The sequence below is a fragment of the Harmonia axyridis genome, chromosome 3 (assembly GCF_914767665.1).
Source record: "Harmonia axyridis chromosome 3, icHarAxyr1.1, whole genome shotgun sequence".
Classification (NCBI taxonomy): Eukaryota; Metazoa; Arthropoda; class Insecta; order Coleoptera; family Coccinellidae; genus Harmonia; species Harmonia axyridis.
Genome location: NC_059503.1, coordinates 59,892,781 through 59,913,064, shown reverse-complemented (window position 1 = coordinate 59,913,064; position 20,284 = coordinate 59,892,781). Strand labels below are relative to the sequence as shown.

Sequence of the window (20,284 nt, the reverse complement as noted above, 5' to 3'; positions counted from 1 at the left end):
ATGGAATTATATCATCTTCAGGTCGAATGTTTCGCTTTCACTCTCATTTGTTTAACTCGGTCAACGAATGGCCTTGAATGGAACGCAGCTACTTTTCCTTTTATCTCGTAGCGTAAAAGTCTGGGTATCTCTATGGTTGTCGGTTGCGACATGATTCTGTTTTTACCGCATAGTATTTACTTTTAGTTCATTACCTGAAATAATGATGATCTTTTGTCCGTCAACCAATCAGAGTTTCGTTTGAAAGAGTTAAGATTTAACAGGTGTTTTATACATACCTTAATTGATTTTTGCTGAACGCTTTGTGATGAAATGAATGACACAATTATAATTTTGCTTCCTAGTCTACTGAAACTTCAATTTCAATTTTCACTTTATTTATCCAAAAAACATACACGTCGAAATACACTGCGCAAAAAAATTAACGCACATTCTGAAAATCTCAATTTTAATGAAAGTTAACTCTACATTGACTTATTTTTTATGTTCTCTCGGGAAGGTTTTGAACGAAACAAGACACATTAAATGGAAGAAAAATTCAGGATTTCAACGAATCTTATGTGAAAGAAGAGAAATAAACAATTTTCAAGAGTAGCTGGATGATTTTCTGAACTTCTCAGCCTTGAGGTTGTGCCAAACCTGCTCAATTGGATTGAGATCTGGACTTCTTGCTGGCCATATATATATATGGGGCAAATGGCACTACATGCTCTTCAAGAATGTTATATACCTATCAGCATTCATAGCTCCATTATCAACGACCACTAGGTCTGTGCGAGCAGTCAAAGATATTCCACCCCATACCATAATCGATCCTCTCCCGAAACCAGTAGTATTCAGAAAATTTCACTGAGCATATCTTTCGTGTGGACGTCTGTATACAAGGGAACATCGATCACAATGGTAGAGGCAGAACCTAGACTCATCTGTGGAGAGAACTCTTTCCCAATCAGCCTCTTCCCAATGGATATGCTCTCTCGCAAAATCCAAACGCGCCCTTCGATGGGCTGGGGTAAGAGCTGGGCCTCTTGCCGCGACACGAGGCCTTAAATCATATTCTCTGAGACGATTTCTTATTGTCTGAGTGCTAATTTGCACCCCATGAGTTTGCTCAAGCTGATTTTGAAGGAGGCGAGCGGTTGCAAACCGTTGTCTCAACGAAGAAACACTCAAGTAACGTCCTTGAATGGCAGTTGTTACCCGTGGTCTACCCTGTCCATGTCTTCGGATATTCATACTTGTCTCCCTGAATCGCTGCAACATTCTGGACACACTTGTATGGGAAACTCCAAACTTTTCTGCAATTCTTGTGTATTTCCACCCTTCTTCTCGCCAAACTACCGCTTGGGCACATTCCTCTTGGGTCAAATTGCGTGTTTCGCGTTGCATAGCGATCGAGTGTAGAAAATCAAACGAAAGAAAAACTATTGATCACTCGAATTGATCGAGAACAACTGATTTCAGAATGGAGCCAATACATTCAAAATCTGATAATCTCATTTTTTTTATTCCTGCTGGGAGAAAAACATATATAGTGAAGAAAAACGTTGAAAGTGGATAACATATGCATGCATAATTCTGATAAAAATAATTATCATTGATAAAGCTTCAGTTGTAGAATAAATTTGAGATTTCCATAATGTGCGTTAATTTTTTGCGCAGTGTATATACAAGACGAAGCAGGAATAACAGTCTCAGCAAATAGCTTGTATACTGCCATAACCTACTCATTGCTCATGATCAACTATCCTTCTTTCTCAAGAACAGAGGTTTTTTTTTATATTAGAGAGAAAAAAAACAAAAAAAAACAAGGAGGAGAAGAATCCTCCTTCACTACAATATTTGTACCCAGGAGTTATTTACGGGAATATATGTATACATTGGTTACGATGGAATTCATCCGTGAATTCAATTAGTATGGGTCTTGTTTTGTTTTCTGTCTTTTTTCCTAGACGATGGCATGCTAATATTGCACGTTCTGCGATGTTTATATTCTCATTATTACATATTAATGCAATATTCCCTGTCGGATTTGAATTTCATGTTTCAGGAACTTCAAGAATTATTATACAATAGCCTTCTTATTTTCCTGTTGCAGCTGTTCCAATTTAGTTCCAGTTTCTATTTAATTTCCTTAGATTCACCCTGCATTTTTTTGCTGATTTTCTGCAGAACTTTTTCTGTCGATTTTTCTGAATAATTATCTAATACGGCTATAATGGTTTCCTTGACGATGTCTTTTTTGTCAGCTCTGGTCTCTCCAGAAAGAACTCTCTGTCTGTTGTTCTCAAAAGTATTTTCACAGATTTTTTGAACTCAAATTTGAACTTATCGAAGCGGTGAGATGTCTATGTCTACTATACATATGCGAGAATGAAACTAGTAGAGGCATTGTAATCACTTTTGGGATAGTTATATTTTTGTTATCCAATCTAAAATTTCAACTTGGAAATTGGATGGTATGTATATTCAATTTGGACCGAAGATGGTTCCATTCAAACTTAATCTTCAGCAGATTAGCATGCTCTCAATCTCAACATTTCGCGTTCTACTTGTCCGATTTTAAGGAATTCTAGCAAGGGTATTCAGATTACGGCATTGAAGGTTTGTAAATGCATAAATCAGGTCTTTGTCGGAGAAAGTAGTGTCATGCTGAGAATAACTTACTATGGAGGGCTGATATTTTAGGAGCGAATGACGAGGAAGCATTCAAAGTGCCACAGATAATTTTGACATACCTAATTTGTTTTTCCAAAAACAATGCCATATTTATGGCATTTCATAATTTCATGAGACAAATCTTCGATAAAAAAAAAGAATTATATTTCTGAGATTTGGTTTTCACATACTCCGAAATCTTGTTGTAAAGAGTTCTCCAATAAGAGGTTCATTTTGATATAAAAAAACGAGTATATTCAAAGAGAAATCAATGGATGTTTATTTCATTGTAACGATGAAAAACGATATCAGCCGAATGACCGTCATGGCTAGCAGCCCTTTATCCTTTCCATGACCTATTTGAACATTTATGTCTGAAGATGTTAAATCATTAGGTCTCGGTGGCCAATTGTTATCACCTGTTCGAAAAATTACACAATTTGTTTGCTTTTGTTTCGTTGCTTGGGTCACACGAACCGCTCACTCGGCATACTGAATGATGAGAACCCTATAACATAACCTATATTTCAAATTTGATCTTAATATCTCAAACACATAGAAAAAAGTCTTATTTTGACCTGAAAAATACGCCCCTGAAATCTTGATTCTGAATCACCCATGACATAATATCATGGCTAACAAGATAACAACGAAAAGTTGAAATATTTCAAACCTGAATTTACTCTATTTTGAAGCTCTTTATGATTGTAAGTTATTCGCTTGAAAATCATGAATTTATCTGTCGAATAAAAATAATTCAAACGAAAAAATTTATTTTAATAATACCGATTTTATGAAAAAATTTAAAGAAAACAGACTATATTCATGAAAACTGTTTAAAATGTCCACTTCCTTGCTCAATACATTTTATACATTGAGACATATTGGATGACTGATACTGGCTGACAAACAAAATATCTGGTTTCAAATAGATGGTTGCCCAGGTCACACTCACACCTCATAGCTTATACTCGAGTTAATTTAAATGAATAATATTTTTGACAATTGTCACTCAAACATGATATTATATTTAATTCTGAAAACAATTTTATCATAATAAACCAATATTGAAATAGACCAATTAAGCAAACTATAGCATGAAGAAAACTCAAATATTTGCATATGGAGAAACTCAAGAATCTTCAGCTTGATTAACAGGTAGATGACTCCGCAGCAAATAGAATGTTAACCATCATAACTCAATAGAAGTGGAAATAATTTATTTTATTTTTTAGCCATGTGTTCACGAAATATTTACAAGATCTGAAAAATATACGGATAATATGATATAACATTCTGTATTATGTAAATGTCACATTTGGGAAGTTTATACCACGATGTTTACCAGAAAATACAATTTTTTTATTTGAATTTTCACTGGTTCAGATGACGATATAAACATGAAATTTCGTACAAAGCTTGCAATTGTTATTCTATATGAACAAACAGAATCTAACAGCGATAGGATTTGTTGTTAGATTATTGAATTAGATTGTTCCTTCATTTTTCCTATAACATATCTATTCATCATGTATGTTGGACAGAGATCTGTCAAGCAGACTTTTCGAATAAATTCTGACCGAAAACGTTACTTATTATAGTTATTGAATTTTCCCATTTTAAATATCGAACCAGCTTAAAAAAGACTCCTGGAAGACATTCAGAAGTCAAGTTTTAGACGTCAACATTTGTTATGTTGAGTATTGGGTATTTCTTCTTCAATATTATATTCTTCGTTATGGTTAATTTCATATTAAATACCAAAATCTCAGCTCCGCCCTTTTTGAGATCACGGAAATATTGGCTTATTTTTTAGATATTCTTGTCTGGTTCTAGTGGTGCGATCAACACGAAATTTTTGCGTCGTGGTTGAAGAAGAAGGAGATTAAGCTTGAAATTGTTATTTTACATTCAAATGCAGGTTTTTATTCCATAAAATTTATATTTTTAAAATAACGGGAAGAACAAATTTTCCAAGGCCCATTTTTATGAAATCCTTGGTCAGATTCAACTGCAGTTTTTAAGATTCAAACTTACTCCAAAAAGTTTTTAGTTCATTTCGTTCGAGAGTTATCGTATTCACGAACAAACAGACCGGACAGACGAACAGAATCTTTCATTCAAAGTTGAATGTTTTTTATTCCGACTTTCTGTTAGTTTTTCTTTTTTCTTAGATGTTAGGAGTCTGTATCAGTTAGGAGAACCTCTGTGTATTTAAAATATTTTCCATTTAATCTGACACATATATATCTGATTTATTTATTTCAGGACGTTTAGCAGTGGTACTTCTAGGGATCTTCACATTAGCCATCGGAATAATTTTATCATCAATACCATGGCTGGATTACCTCATTATCAAGGTGAGCATTCAAACAATCTTTTTTTGTAATATGAATATCTTTTTGAGATTTCATTTGACGACGAGTCCAACGAAAAAATTTGTTAATTTCAAATAAAGTGTTTAATTAAAAAAATAATTCTTTTGTTTCGATATCACTGATTAAGATTATAAAATATTAGTGTTTGATTTCATCGTTGCATGTGATAAGATTTCCATGGAATTATTTGCACAATTCCTTGATTATTTGCATTCAATTTGTTCATGTGCTGAAGCTAGGAGAAACAATGCAACTTAACTTCTGCTTTTGTACGAAATTTTATGTGAATAGCTTCCAGCTTGATCGAATCCATGAGGTGGGAGAAGAAATGGGGATCAAAATAAATGCAACCAAATTTTAGTATGTAGCCGTAACCCATATCCTGATGCTTCACTTAAATTTAACCGAAATCCCATGGAGAGTGTAAATCAATTCCTTTTCTTGGGGTCTATAATAACAGACCAGCTGAATCCGGATATGGTGATTGAACGTAGAATAGCAATGGCCAAGACCACTTTTGCAAAAATGAAGACCTTTTTATGTAATGACCAACTTAACCTGTACTTGAAGCAGAGAATGGTCCAGTGTAATGTTTGGCCGGTGCTTTTGTATGGTGTCGAAACATGGACCTTCAAGTTGTCAACATTGAACCTCATTGAAGCATTCGAAATGTGGTTACACAGACGTATGCTCAAAATTCCCTGGACAGCACACAAAACAAATGAAGAAGTGTTAAGAAGAGCCAACAAGAATAGAGAATTGATTAATGTCATCAAGAGTAGGAAGATATCCTATCTTAGCCATGTGATGGGGGAAGTCGCTATCGAATTCTGCTATTGATAATCAGCGGCAAAATAGAAGGAAAGAGGGGTGTAGGAAGAAGGCAAGCCTCCTGGCTCGGAAATATCCAAGAATGGACCGGAATAAGAAATGCAGGTCAACTTTTGCATATGGCACAGGATCGAGAAGCATTCTCAATGGTGATCGCCAAGGTCGGACAAAACTGACAAGGCACATGAAGAAGAAGAAGAAAATCTCTGTATGGCGTTTGGTGGATAGCGAACCGACAAATTTCTTTTTCGATTTATATATTTCACAAGTTCCGGAACATGAATTTCGAAAATTCCAGCATGGAAATATTTTTCTTCAAAAAATTATAGAGAAAGTAACTCGTATTGACTCGAAAGAAATTACTCAAGATGAAATGAAATTGATGAAGGCAGATCATATAGTGGTGTGTAGTAAATCAGGAAAATATTGAGGAATATAATCATTCATTGTCTTGGAAAAATCTAATATAAGGCAGTGGTTCAAAAATGGGAGTTGGATAATAGAAAATTCCTTTAGAGGAACAATCCTGGTCTTGCTCATGCAAAGATATTTGTAGTGCATTAACGAACTATAGCAGGAAGCTCTTGAAGCTGCCTCGAGCTCATGGTGGGACTGCTGACAGGACACTGTCGGTGTATTATCTCTTGTGCCACGTGGGTAAGTCAGGAGATTAGATTTTAAAGCTCTGTGGAACGGAAACACCTGAACACATGGTGTGCAAATGTCCAGGGTTGACTGGCCTACGAACGATATAGCTAGGCATTCCGTCACCAGCTGATTCGGAGTTTATTCCTCCTTGACAGTCAAACTCACATTGACAACTGCTTAATTGTATCCAACAGAATCATGCTCAAGATGATATTATGTTTAGACCGGACCTAGCTTCCTGTCATTATATTATATGTGACACTCAAATCTGCAGGTTGAATGCTCACAACTTCTTAATGTTCAAACGATCCAAGTCTTAATGCAAGATAATGAAGATCATAGATCTTCACACTCAATTCAAAATGAAAATGTTTTTGTTTATAAAATTTTCAATTGAAAATTGAAATTGTTCTGAAAAATTGCCGTGAAACCATGTTGTCTTTTCAAACTTGTATAAAGAACTTCGTGCCAAAGATATACTTCAGTACCTACTAATAAAACGTCTTGATAAATTGAATGATCTTGAATAAAAATTAAGAATAACTATAAAGAGTAAAAATGAATATAACGTTTTGTCAGTTACATATGATTTATATTTGGACATACCGATAAATATCATGTCATAAGAAATATCAGTTACAAAGTACACTAAATACTGTACATCAGACAGTGGTTGGCGACCCATGGTACATTAGCAACCAACAAATCACGGAAGAATTGAAAATCGAAACTAAGGAGGAAAAAAAAAACAAACAAATAAAGGAGACAATAGAGACGCTCAAAGCGTACGAGAATAGAAAATTAAGAAACATTCTAACAAAAAAGACAGACAAGAGGCAATACCCCTTTCAAAGAATCAAATTTGAAAATAAGGAAAAAAGAAAAAGAGATTTTTATTTGTTTCTTTTCTTTTGCATTTTACATTTGATATGTTTTCATAATTGAAATTGGGCATTCACACACCACGTAAGTTATAGTCCAGCTGGAGCTTCTGTGGTAGGTATTTTGTTTCTTCCAATGGTTGGACATAATTTTTTAATATGTTTGATATTGTTAATAATTTGTGGAATAATACTATATGTATAGTATTATTATTGCTAAATAGAGGAAAAAAGAGTCATTCTCTCTCCCAAATGAACAAGAGTAGTTGTTCATTTGGGAGGGGGCATGAATTTTATTCCATACGCCTCTATTACCATTTTTATAATTTTCTATAGAAAATTACAGGAGGCGTAGGGAATTAAATCTAGTCCTTATACAAAAAGAAGACCTGTGATGAAATATCATGTCAAAATTTCGAATAACGGCTTCCTTTATAATATAGCAGGATATGCCAATGTCAGTCTCCTGATAGACAAGGATTGTTAGGAGAACCTTTTGCTTTGGCAACTTCTCATGGAAACTTGAAAATGACATATTAAATTTTTTTTTGTTGATTGAAGAAATTTCGGAAGATCTTATGTTGAGAAGAAGCTCGTTCTAATGATATACCGTATGTTTATATGTTCTTTCAATTTCTTGGTTGCTGTAGCAGCAGAAAGTTATTCGATTATAGCTAGAAAGTTATTTGAACAGTACCCTCATTTTTATGAAGCCAAAGTGGCGGTATACTGCAAGTTCCTAGAATTGCGACGGTCCGTCAGAAGACATTTGAACCGCTCCAACACCCCTGCATATTAGCACATACTATAAAATCATTTCATTTATCCCCAAAGGTTCACGAAAAACCATCAAATTGTATATGCAGTATCTTGTGTGTTACCATTGAATTTGGCGACCAGTTCTGAAGTTGCAAAGGCAGAACTTGAAGTATTTGAGACAGTTATGTCCATCATCTCTTTCACTTCAAAATCTGCTCTGGAATGCTTGGACAAGTGCGATAAAAACCTTTTTCTGAATATTTACATATTGTGGCAAAAGTTGGATACTAAACCTGTTTCCCGTGGTACCCCAGAAAGGACTTTCTCAAGTTTAAGGAGACTTAAAACTGATTTAAGTGAAACAACGAGTGAAAACAGACTGAACGAATTGGCTCTCATTAATGTCTACTAATATGGAATAGATATCGATGCCGATGGTGTATAGTGGATACATTCAAGAAGAAAAACAGAAGACTAATTCTATAATGAGTAAAGGAAACCAGATGTTCTTGTTTTTTGTTTTTTTATGCGATTAAATATATATTCAATCATAAGTATTATCTTATCTTATCGGTTATTTCATGCACTTTCATTCGTTCATTTCCTTGAACTAATGGCGTATCAAGAGATTGAGTTAGTTATTTTTACTATGCCATATTTATGTTTTAACACGAAGGTTCAATAGAAATCACAATAAGGACAATCCAAAAACTCATTTATTTCTGAGAAAAGAATTTGTTATTATCCCCTCTGTGTACGCCCTTGTCTTGAAACCCTTCCTGAAACTAAAACTTGGCTACGCCCATGGTGATTGACCTTTCAATAAACATTTGACCTATTCCAGATTATTTCAAACAACATTTTTTCTTCATTATTATTATTATTTGAACTGGGGTCGTTTTGGTTCGGTAAGCCTTCCGGGAACTGCGACAATGCAGATCTCTTGTTCTCTACCCCACTCATTCATAGAAACCCAAGGAGGTCGTCAATGACGTTAATAAAACTGACAACCTCCTTAGGGGCCTTCTTCTCTGGTATCCAGGACCGGCTTACCCATGTGAATGGTTCTTAGGCCAGCCAGCTCCGGACACTTGCATACCAAGTGTTCGGCTGTTTCTGCTTCTGATCCACAGAGCCTGCAAATCTCGTCTGCTGACTTTCCCATACGGTACAAATGATGTTTGTACCGACAGTGTCCCGTCAGCAGTCCCACCATCACCCAAAGCTCGGCTCGTGACAGCTTCAAGAGCTTTTTGGCGTAGGTAGGTGAAATCGTCACGAATTTCTTTGCCTGAACAAGTCTAGGAGTGTTAATCCAGTGGATTATCCTGTTGTTCAACTCCTATAGCTGCACCGCAACTTTATATTGGTCTTTTCCTATCCCACAGAAAGGCTCAGGTCCAGCAGGTCTTAACCTTGATGCACTTTTTGCAAGCTCATCAGCTCTTTCATTTCCTTCAACCCCACAGTGCACTGGTACCCATAGTAGAGTCACCTTATTTCCTCTGGCCAGTTGCTTTATGGTGTAACGGTACCCAAGTCAGGAGAGACCCCTAGCAACACGATTCCAGGGATCTCAGCGTGGTTTGGCTGTCCGTGGTGATGTAGATATGCGCCCCTTGAGGTTCATTTTGAGACACTCCTGAGCGCATACGTAAACAGCCATTATCTCGGTGTGTAGAATCGAGGGCTCATTTCCCAGGGCTTTAGAGATCCTCAGTTTAGGTCCATATATCCCAATGCCGGTGCCCTTCTCTGATTTTGATCCATCTGTGAACCATATGGATAACTTTTTGTCCAGACGATTTACGAGCACTAGGACGGTAATTTATAACCGTTCCAAAGGGCGTTTCAATATTGTAGGTGGTTGGCATACATTTTTTCTTTATATTCTACGTACCTTTTATGACTTCAAGCGGAAATAAAATATCTCAGTAATTATTTGAGAGTAATCGGTATAATTGTTTTGCAGAATTTGAGGTTATGGAACGGATCTATCAGTTTTCAGTACTGGCAGAAGCCCGGAGTCGTACGCCTCACGAAAGTCTACATATTCAACGTTACCAATCCTGATGAATTCTTGGAAGACGGAGACAAACCTCAACTGCAAGAGATCGGGCCGTTCGTTTACAGGTGAGTTCACGTTCAATGAACACGCCAGACATAATCAGTGGAAATTGATTACACCTCGCTGAAACAACATTACTAACAGGTTAAAACGATATAAATCTTTCGCTAACAACAAATTCATATTGTTGTCGAATTCAACGGTAGACTTGGAGTTAAGACTACTATTTCTGAAATTTCGCAACGTGTGACATGTTGAAACAACCATAAGAATACGCCTGACAGATGTTTTCGTCGTGTGGTTGTTAGGAAACTCAATATCCACACCTTGAAGGAATAGCTGCATGCTTTACTCTAGCTAGAAAAATTAACGGCCATAATTCAGTGAATTAAATACCAGATTAACAATAATGACTGGCGAGAATATCCTGTGCGGTCCGGTACAATTGTAACGAGAGTTTCTTCACTAGAGAGAAATATTCGAACATAAAACACAAATATTCAATTATGAAACTATTATTGCTCACCAGAAACTCGATTCGATGCAATTAATTATAGATAAGATTATGTTATATTCCTTTTTCTACGAGCATTAACAATCCTTTGATGTTTTATTAGAACGCTTTGTGATAACAATATTAACTTTATCGGTTAATCTTATGCCGGGTAATTTTCTCAAGCTGATTCAGTCAAAAATCTCGAAAAGGAAACATCTTACGGAAAAATGTTCCGAATAAAATATTGATGGTTTTGAGAGAAGAGGCCTCTTATACCAGAATCTCTTCTATTTAAACTTTGAAATTTCAAATGACAACCCCTTTTTATTGCAGATTCATATTCTACGGCGAAAAATACAAAAGTTTTGTATAAACCTTTTTTCTCTAATTCTGTGGTTATTCCGTTCATTCTTCCACATCTTGTAGAACAAAATCGTGCGAGAATATATCAGAAACGCACAGTTTTCATGGTTATATTTCATTATTATATGTTGGTATTCCGAACTTTCCGCCACGGCTTTATCTGTCAATTCATCAATTTGCCTTAAAGAAATCAGTTCTGCCAACCAACATTTTTCAATGCAAAAATCACTAAACGATATTTATGGAAATATTTCATTAATTTCAATTAAAATGCAATGAATTAGAGAAAATAATGTATAATACTCGTACAGAAGGCTCATTCTACCACTCGTTCATTCCAAAACTCGCCACTTCGTGGCTCGTTTTTGAATTTTGAACTCGTGGAAGAATATCAATGCCTTCTGCACTTGTTTTATAATAGTTATTTATAATAAGATATTTATATTAAGAGACTCTCAATTTACCCTGATAGTTCCCTTAATGGAAAGCTCCTTCCTGGAAACTGGGTTGGACATATGAGGATACTGAATCAATTAGATTCAAACCTCCTCGCAAAACCATCGAATGTTATGCCAACTACCTACGATTTTGATACGCCCTTTGAAACGGTTATAAGTGACCATCCTAGTGCAATAAGTCTCGTAAATCGTCTGGACAAAAAGTCATCCATATGGTTCACAGATGGATCAAAAACAGAGAAGGGCACCGGCATTGGGATATATGGATCTTAACTGAGGATCTCTAAAGCCCAGGGAAGTGAGCCCTCGATTTTACAGACTGAAATAATAGCTGTTTATGTATGCGCTTAGGAGTGTCTCAAAATGAACCTCAAGGGATCGCATATCTACATCACCATGGACAGCCAAACCACACTGATATCCCTGGAATCGTGTTGCCAGGGGTCTCTGCTGACTTGGGAGTGCCGTAACACCATAAAGCAAATGGCCAGAGGCAATAAGGCGACTCTACTATTGGTACCAGAGCACTGTGGGGTTGAAGGAAATGAAAAATCTGATGAAGTTGCGAAAAGTGCATCAAGGTTAACACCTGCTGGACCTGACCCTTTCTGTGGGCTGGGAAAAGACCAATATAAAGCTGCGGTCAAGCTATGGGAGTTGAACAACAGGATAATCCACTGGACTAACACTCCTAGACTTGTTCAGGCAAAAAAATTCGTGACCTACCTACCCCAAAAAGCTCTTGAAGCTGTCACGAGCCGAGCTTCTGGTGATGGTGGGACTGCTGACGTGCCACTGTCGGTACAAACATCATTTGTACCATATGGGAAAGTCAGCAGACGAAAGTTGCAGGTTCTGTGGATCAGAAGCAGAAACAGCCGAACACATGGTATGCAAGTGTCCGGAGCTGGCTGGCTTAAGAACCATTCACATGGGTAAGCCAGTCCTGGATACCAGAGAGGTAACGGCCAGGGCCCCTAGGGAGGTTGTCAGTTTTATTAACGTCATTGACGACCTCCCTGAGTTTCTATGAATGAGTGGGGTAGAGAACAAAAGATCTACATGGTCGCAGTTTCCGGAAGGCTTACCGAACCAAAACGACCCCAGTTCAAATAATAATCATAATAATACCCCGAAAGTTACAAATCCATTTTTCGAGAAAAATCGTGAACACAGCGGCTTATAGGATGGATAGAATCGATTTTGATCTAGTGAGTAGAACTTAAAATCATTTAACACCACTCACGTCTGAAAAAAATATTACCTAATATTTCCGTGACTACAAATATGGTACAATTGAAGTTTAGTTTGCTTATTTGAATTATCAGTTTCTAGTATGATTAAAATTTTGTGCTTTTGTGCCATCTTTACGATCGAAAATTCAAGCATTACCTATATCGGAAGAGCAGAAGACGAGATATATGGATAATGAGAATTTTAGATTTTATATCTGAAATAATCACTCAATAATCCAATAATGCTGAATTTCACAAATATGTTATTGTCAGAAACCTTCATCTAAATAAACTAACCGACAATAATGGCAGTTGATCATTAACCACTATTTCTGAATTATAAAAACTTGAAATGCACTGTCCAATCTGTGGGTGTGAAAAGACACATTTTAATTTTTTTTTATGAAAAACATCAATGTTCATTTCGATAAATTTTAATATGAGCATATGAGTTACCTACAAATTCTAAGAATGAATTGAAAATACATATATTAATTCACTAGTGTATTGAACACAATTCAATTCAATGAATGGATAACGGGCCTCTTTGCTATGGGTTAAATAATATCGTTTTTAAAAGTCAAAGTGGAATAAAATAGCGTATTTGCTTATCACTATAACTCCACTTTTCGACCTTGACTTTGAACTCGTTCAAATCACTTCTCGAACTGTGGTAACTAGTTCCTTCTTTGCATTTCAATTGATTCACATGAATTGGGAACTAAGAGCAAAATTTCATTGTTCGTAGTTGAAAACAATGTCTAGTCCTCAGGTTCTTTGCCAAGGTAAAATCTTGATGTATTCACAATTACTTCCCGATTGTTTGGTATGCACTTCACAGTAGCTCATTGAAGAGTTTTCAAATGATTGTCTCGTGTTTGGAGTATTCATCTTGAATAAAAGCAAGAAGTTTATTGCACTTGATTCTGACCATAATTATTGATAGTACTGAATCAGATCGTAATCTCGTAATAAAAAATAGATTTAAAAATTCGAAATAAAACTTAGCACATTAAAAATATGTGAAGAGTTCAGATGTTTTCACCCCTCTTATTGAATTATTTCACAAGTATTGAAGAGTTTGATTATTTGTTAACGAATCAGTCAATAATCTCGAAAAAAAAAACATTTCTTTCCTTTAGATACATTCAACATAAAAAAATTACCAGGTTTTTTTTTAAATTAAATAAGTTGGGTAAACCAAAATATTTATGGAATTTGAAGTAAATAAATCAATTAGATATTGTGATTCGAATTATTTAAAATATAATTTTTTGGAATCTAGCAAATTTTTAGAAAAATATATGCAAGATTCATTTGCCTGATGGAAAGTCATAATACTCTCCTTAACCTATTTTCAATTGTGAAATCAAAGCAATTTTGAGATTCCAAGGCTCGCTACAAATACTTAATAGCCAATTGATGTTCTTGGTTCCATTCAACTAGTCAACAACCTGTATTTTCAAAAGCTAGATATACCGTCAGATCTTTTGGTATCAGGAGGAATGAAAAAATTGCTGTGCATTGTACAGTCAGAGGCCCTAAGACAGAAGAAATTTTGGAAAGGGGAATCAAAGTTATGGAATATGAATTGAGACGAGACAATTCCTCAGCATCCGGTATATTTGGATTTGGCATCCAAGAACACATTGATCTTGGTATTAAATATGACCCAAGCATAGGAATTTATGGTCTTCATTTATAAAGGGTGTTTTTTTAGAGCTATAGAACTTCAAATTACAATAAAACAACGATGGATTTCGATTGACATGAATTTTATTTATCCGCAAGATAATCTTGTGGCATTACATTTTAAATATGATTTCTGGCATATGACCGCCACGGCTGGCTCGGATGTAGTCCAATCTGGACGTCCAATTTTCGATGACTTTTTCCAACATTTGTGGCCGTATATCGGCAATAACACGGCGAATGTTGTCTTGCAAATGGTAAAGGGTTTGTGGCTTATCCGCATAGACCAATGACTTTACATAGCCCCACAGAAAGTAGTCTAGAGGTGTTAAATCACAAGATCTTGGAGGCCAATTCACAGGTCCAAAACGTGAATTTAGGCGGTCACCAAACGTGTCTTTCAATAAATCGATTGTGGCACGAGCTGTGTGACATGTTACGCCGTCTTGTTGGAACCACAGCTCCTGGACATCATGGTTGTTCAATTCAGGAATGAAAAAGTTAGTAATCATGGCTCTATACCGATCACCATTGACTGTAACGTTCTGGCCATCATCGTTTTTGAAGAAGTACGGACCAATGATTCCACCAGCCCATAAAGCGCACCAAATAGTCAGTTTTTTTGAGTGAGTCTAATCATGATTCATGATGAATTGTCAAACCAAATTGAGAATAAATCACTTGACAACTGTTGAATCGGTCGCCATCTTGAACAGTAATGCCAACTTAAACTTATATTCCTCGAAAAAAAACATCCTTTACTTAGTCTTGGGACGTCCAGGATTCAATGTAGCCAACACAAGAAGGAAACAAGGCAAAGTAGGAGCACCTCCTAGATTAACCAAGGAAGACGCCATGAAATGGTTCCAACAGAAATATGATAGTATCATTTTAGGAAATTCAACAAAAATTGCTCGCTACCCCTTTTAGTTAAATTTCATACAAACCAGCTCCTCTCATCTCTAGTTTGCACTAAACAGCGAAAGGTATTTTCTTTTGATTGCTAGGTTGTATTATTTCGAAGATATGCTTCATAATGTTAAACCACACAGAGTCACAGAAGAAAATAATTCAGGTGGAATAATTCATAGGGACTTTCTGTTTTTTATTAAAGAAGACCTCAAGGACGAACTACCTTATGAAATGTCGATCACTGTGAGAATATGAGAGTCTTACTCGTAGATTCCCTTATTCCGATCTGAAAGTGATTAAATTGCTGAAATCGGGTTGCCTGTCACCTTTCGACAGGCTTTCAGAAAGGATAGTTAGTTTGGGGGAGATTGCACCATTCACTGACGGTCATGGAAAGACTCGATTTTATATCTGGCAGAATATTCGTCGTACTCGACTGATTCTATGACTAATCGCTTGGTTGTGTTTTATCGCATTCCCAAGAGTTTTGAAACTAATTTTATGAAGAAATTTCTTCAGGTTCGCCTCACGATGGTGTTGACCATTACGAACAAACGTTGAATGTATTCTGAATGATTTGCGAGTTATTGAATTTGCGAAAGACCAACTCATTGAAGCATAAGTTGAAATGGGACGGACAATGTTCTTGTTCTTAATGGACAAGAGAACAGCGAAGACAATTTAGCAAGCACCATTTTACCATTTTGGTCGCCATAATCCAGGATATGGTTTGAATAAGTGATTCTATTCCAAGTGTTTTACTTGGGATTCCCAAGGGATCACTCGTCCTTACATTTGACAAGAGAAGAGCTCTTATTTTCTGGGTTCACTTTGATTAACCATTCAATGCACCATTTTTCCAGTCAGCTTAGGTCGACCTGAAGGTATTTGGTTGCCAATCGGGGAGTTTTTGACCTGGCCATGATAGCAGTGTCGTCTCCGTATATGGCTAGAGAAGCCTCGTTATACTTGAGGATGTCGCCTGTCAATACTGAATATAGAATATAAAAGAGGAGACAGACCCAACTTCCTAAGGAACTTTAGCTTCGAGTTCTCTCGGGTCAGAGACTCTTTTGCAGATTTTTGCTCTGAATGAGCAATTTTGAAGAAGGAATAGATGAGTTGATACACCGGAAGGGGCGCATTCACTTCAAGTTTGAAAGGAGACCCCTGTGCCATTCGTATGGCACAGGGCTAAGGCTTTCGACACCGTGTCGAAAGCCTCAGAAATATTGAGAAAAACTACTCAAGTAACCTGATTCCATTCGATACCAGTTCCACTTATCTGTGGTGGAATGTTTGGGAAAGTGTTCGTCTAGGCGTCTAGGGAGATGCTCTTTGAGCCTGATCATGTCCGCCAAGCAAGAGTGGATGATCCTTTTGGTGACTTTCCCAATTGAATTTAGGAGGCTGATCTGGCAATGGTTTTGAGTAATTTGGGGGAATTTCATCACTTCTCCTGAATTCAGGATGAAATTCACGGTGGCTTTCTTGCATCTATCTCGAAAATATCTTAATTTTCGAAAGACCTACGATGGTGTCTTCTGGTAACCGTTTCAAAGAAGTCTCATTTGAGATACCGTTGGATCAGGGAGCTTTTCTCCTTTGGAGTTGCGAAATGATAATTCGAAGTTACTCCATGAAGACTCAATTTTACCTAAACTATATATAGATAGTTGGCTCCTGAAGCCAAATGAAGACGGCAAGACCGTGGAGAGGGTACTTATAACCATCTTTTTGATCTCGAATAGGAATTTTGTCTACAATTTCTCTAGATGGCTTTAGAATATCAATACTGTCATAAGATCAAAATCACAATAAAATTTGAAGGGATATCCAAAAAAATGGTAACAAATTGAAAGCTACTTCCAGTATAAACAGAGGTTTTACAAACAGAAAAGCTTGTTAGATTCTTGCTGTATCCCGGATAATATATACTAAAAATATAATGTGCTCTTTTACGCATGAGTTTGAGTAGGTTTAAGCAAGAATGACCCTGTATACGTATGTGTAGGAATGTTTGCTTACAAATTCAAGGCTTCAATGTTTTAGAACATAATCTTACACATATTATATCACATATTTCCGTGAGTTTGAATTATAGATTCATTACCCCATTAAAATCAATCATAATTTGTTGGTGACGGATGTAATTGAAAACCAGAATTGAAATTAATAAGCAACACTGACACTTGCACGTTTTGACTATGTCCACCTATTCGCAATATATCTTGTCTCGAATTCAAGCCGAAATACTCTATTAACCATACGAAAATCAAGTAACTAGTAACCCTGACATACAAAATTGGAATTTCCATCTTGAGGCGAATCACTTATTCATATCGAAATACAATCCATCATGTATGGACATGATAATGAATGATTTTGAATACGATCTACTATTTCTCATACGAAGGTCGTTTACATCAAGAAGATATATTTTGGGGCGACTTGAAAGGTTCTAGATAAGATTTAAATGATATTTTGAGGCTATTTCTCACTTTCCCTACATAATGAGCTAGCAAAATTGAGGTAACCACACTCTCATCCACATAATATAAACTTCCGTTTAACGACGTTTCGACAGTGATGTTATCATCTTCAGAAACAAAAAGCTACTGAACGTACGTTCAGATCATCAAAAGTCTGAGGATTATCGGAATGCATATGGTTCTTTTCATAACACTTCAAACAAATTTGTTGATAAATCACAAGATAAAAATAATAATGCCTTTATTGAAGAGAATAAAAAATGTTACAATTCCAAAAAAAAACATCAGAAAAAATCAATCACAGGGCGGAGTTCAGGTGGTGATGAAGCCTTACACCCCTGCTCTTCCACTCAAACCCTGACGAAGAATATATGAAAAAAGCCTTATACATCTCGAGACAATAATGATTGAGAAAAAAAAATAACGTAACACAAAGAAAAAATTTCAATAAATTTCTAGTTTCAAAATTTAATTATAAGTGAGTCATATGACAAAAAAAAAAGAGAGAATTACTGATTACTGAGCCCGCACTGATCCCTATAAACTACATCCCTGACTTTAGCTCTGAAAGATGATACAAACAAATCTACAAATGAATTACAAATATATCTGTTATAAAATCTATTAATGGAAAAACTGAAAGATCTTTCAAATAGTGATAGCCTATGAGGAGGGGATATAAGTCCTCTTATACGTGTGTTAAGATTATGTACATCAGACCTGAATGTTATCTTTCGATACAGATACGATGGTTTTTTAGACAATAGAATACGGTGGTAACAGACTAAAGCTCCCACCAGAAATCTGTTACGCATGTTCAACCACCTGACATCCACCAATTTATGGCTTATATGTTCAAACTTTCGAATTCCATATATGAATCTCAAGCAAGAATTTTGAATTCTCTGGATAGAGTTCAAGGTCACTTGATCCAAACAGGAAAAAAAGCCTGTGAGCAATAATTGAAGTTGGACAATACCAAGGAATCACAAACTGTCCTCTTTACCTCAACGGGCAAAATAGAGCGGTGAGGATAGATAAGCCTCAAGGCTGTGTTGGGTGGTCATCACCTGTATGTATTCCTGTTTATATAAATAAGGCATACAGCGAGCGCCTAATACAGCCTGCGATATGTAACCTGAAACGAAAAGAATTGTCCATTATCAAACCCAGGTTACGAACACTCTTTACAATAGGAATAAGCTTGCTGGACAATTCACATTGCTAAAAAAAATTACATGTTCAGTGAATTTTTTTTGCAATAAAGCCAAAACGGATCGTGTCGTGTGGCTGGATGCACCATCTTGCTGGAACCACATCTTTGCTGAAATCCATATCATTAATTTCACCCCAAAAAAGGCAGTAATCATTCAGATATAGCGAAGAGAATTGACGCCTTCTTCATTTTCAAAGAAGAATACGGTCCAATCATTCGACCAGACCAAATTGAACATCATTTAATGACTTTTTGTGGATGTAATAGTCTCTCAGCAGTTATGAGGGTTTGAAAAATACCCGTGCCGTAAGAGAAGCCCAACTATTGTGCGCGCCGAGAAAAAGATAAATATGTATTATATCTCCAACATTTTCACTTGAAGCAGCAATATTTTCGGTCAACCATGAATTTCGATGATGTATAGGCATCAGTAACAGATCCAGACTATTCCAATTGTTCTACTGTCTTACCAATTGTGCGTTCAAATGGACGATTATGTCGACCATAATCTGCCTGTAATGCATGAAACTTAGTAAATATAGTTAGTAAGTAAGTTAATCATTTTTGTAGTAAGTTTTCAGAAATTTTTACACGTTCATCAAATAAGAGGTTCATATTGTTAAATGGCTAACCTTCAACTAAACATATAACACTTGGTTGATAGTTCTGTTTGACATATGTCATTAAAACAAAAATGCACTTTACGAGTGCAAAAATTTTTTTTGTCCTAAAAGTGATTGCAAAGCTTCGTTTCCTTTCGCTAGACTCGAAGATAATGAAAGACTTATGGTACCTGCTGCAGCTTGGGTATCTTCTAAGTTGGGAATTTTTTGCTGAATCCTGAGCCTTTTTCATGGAATAGTCACCTACCAGTTCCATAATCCATCCGAATACGCTCTATTAGTAATGACGTCAAACATTTTAGTTCTCCTGTCAGTGTTCGGAATCCAAACAAACAAATTGTCATTCAAATTAGTACGTTGTCGTTGAAGAAATTGGCTTATTTTAATAAATAAGGTTATTTAAGCAACGATTTTACTATTAATTGATAGACAGAACGAACGAGATTAATGCCAGTAAGTTCGAACTTGAAGTTCAACTAATAAACAAGGCTTTTTACAAAATCTGGGAAATGATACAGGATTCAAACTTACTGGTATTAACCCCGTTTCTTCTGCCTATCAATTTATACTGAAA

General features: G+C 36.1%; 1 protein-coding gene across 3 annotated transcripts in view; it reads left to right on the top strand.

Moving 5' to 3' along the window:
• The window catches only part of LOC123675584 (scavenger receptor class B member 1), a 129,471-nt gene that overhangs the window by 63,403 nt on the left and 45,784 nt on the right, over positions 1-20,284 (top strand). For all 3 annotated transcript variants that reach the window (XM_045610962.1, XM_045610963.1, XM_045610964.1), the window contains exons 3-4: positions 4,927-5,018; positions 10,128-10,288. In XM_045610962.1, the coding sequence (XP_045466918.1) occupies positions 4,927-5,018; positions 10,128-10,288 (253 nt within the window). The remainder of the gene's footprint in view (positions 1-4,926; positions 5,019-10,127; positions 10,289-20,284) is intronic.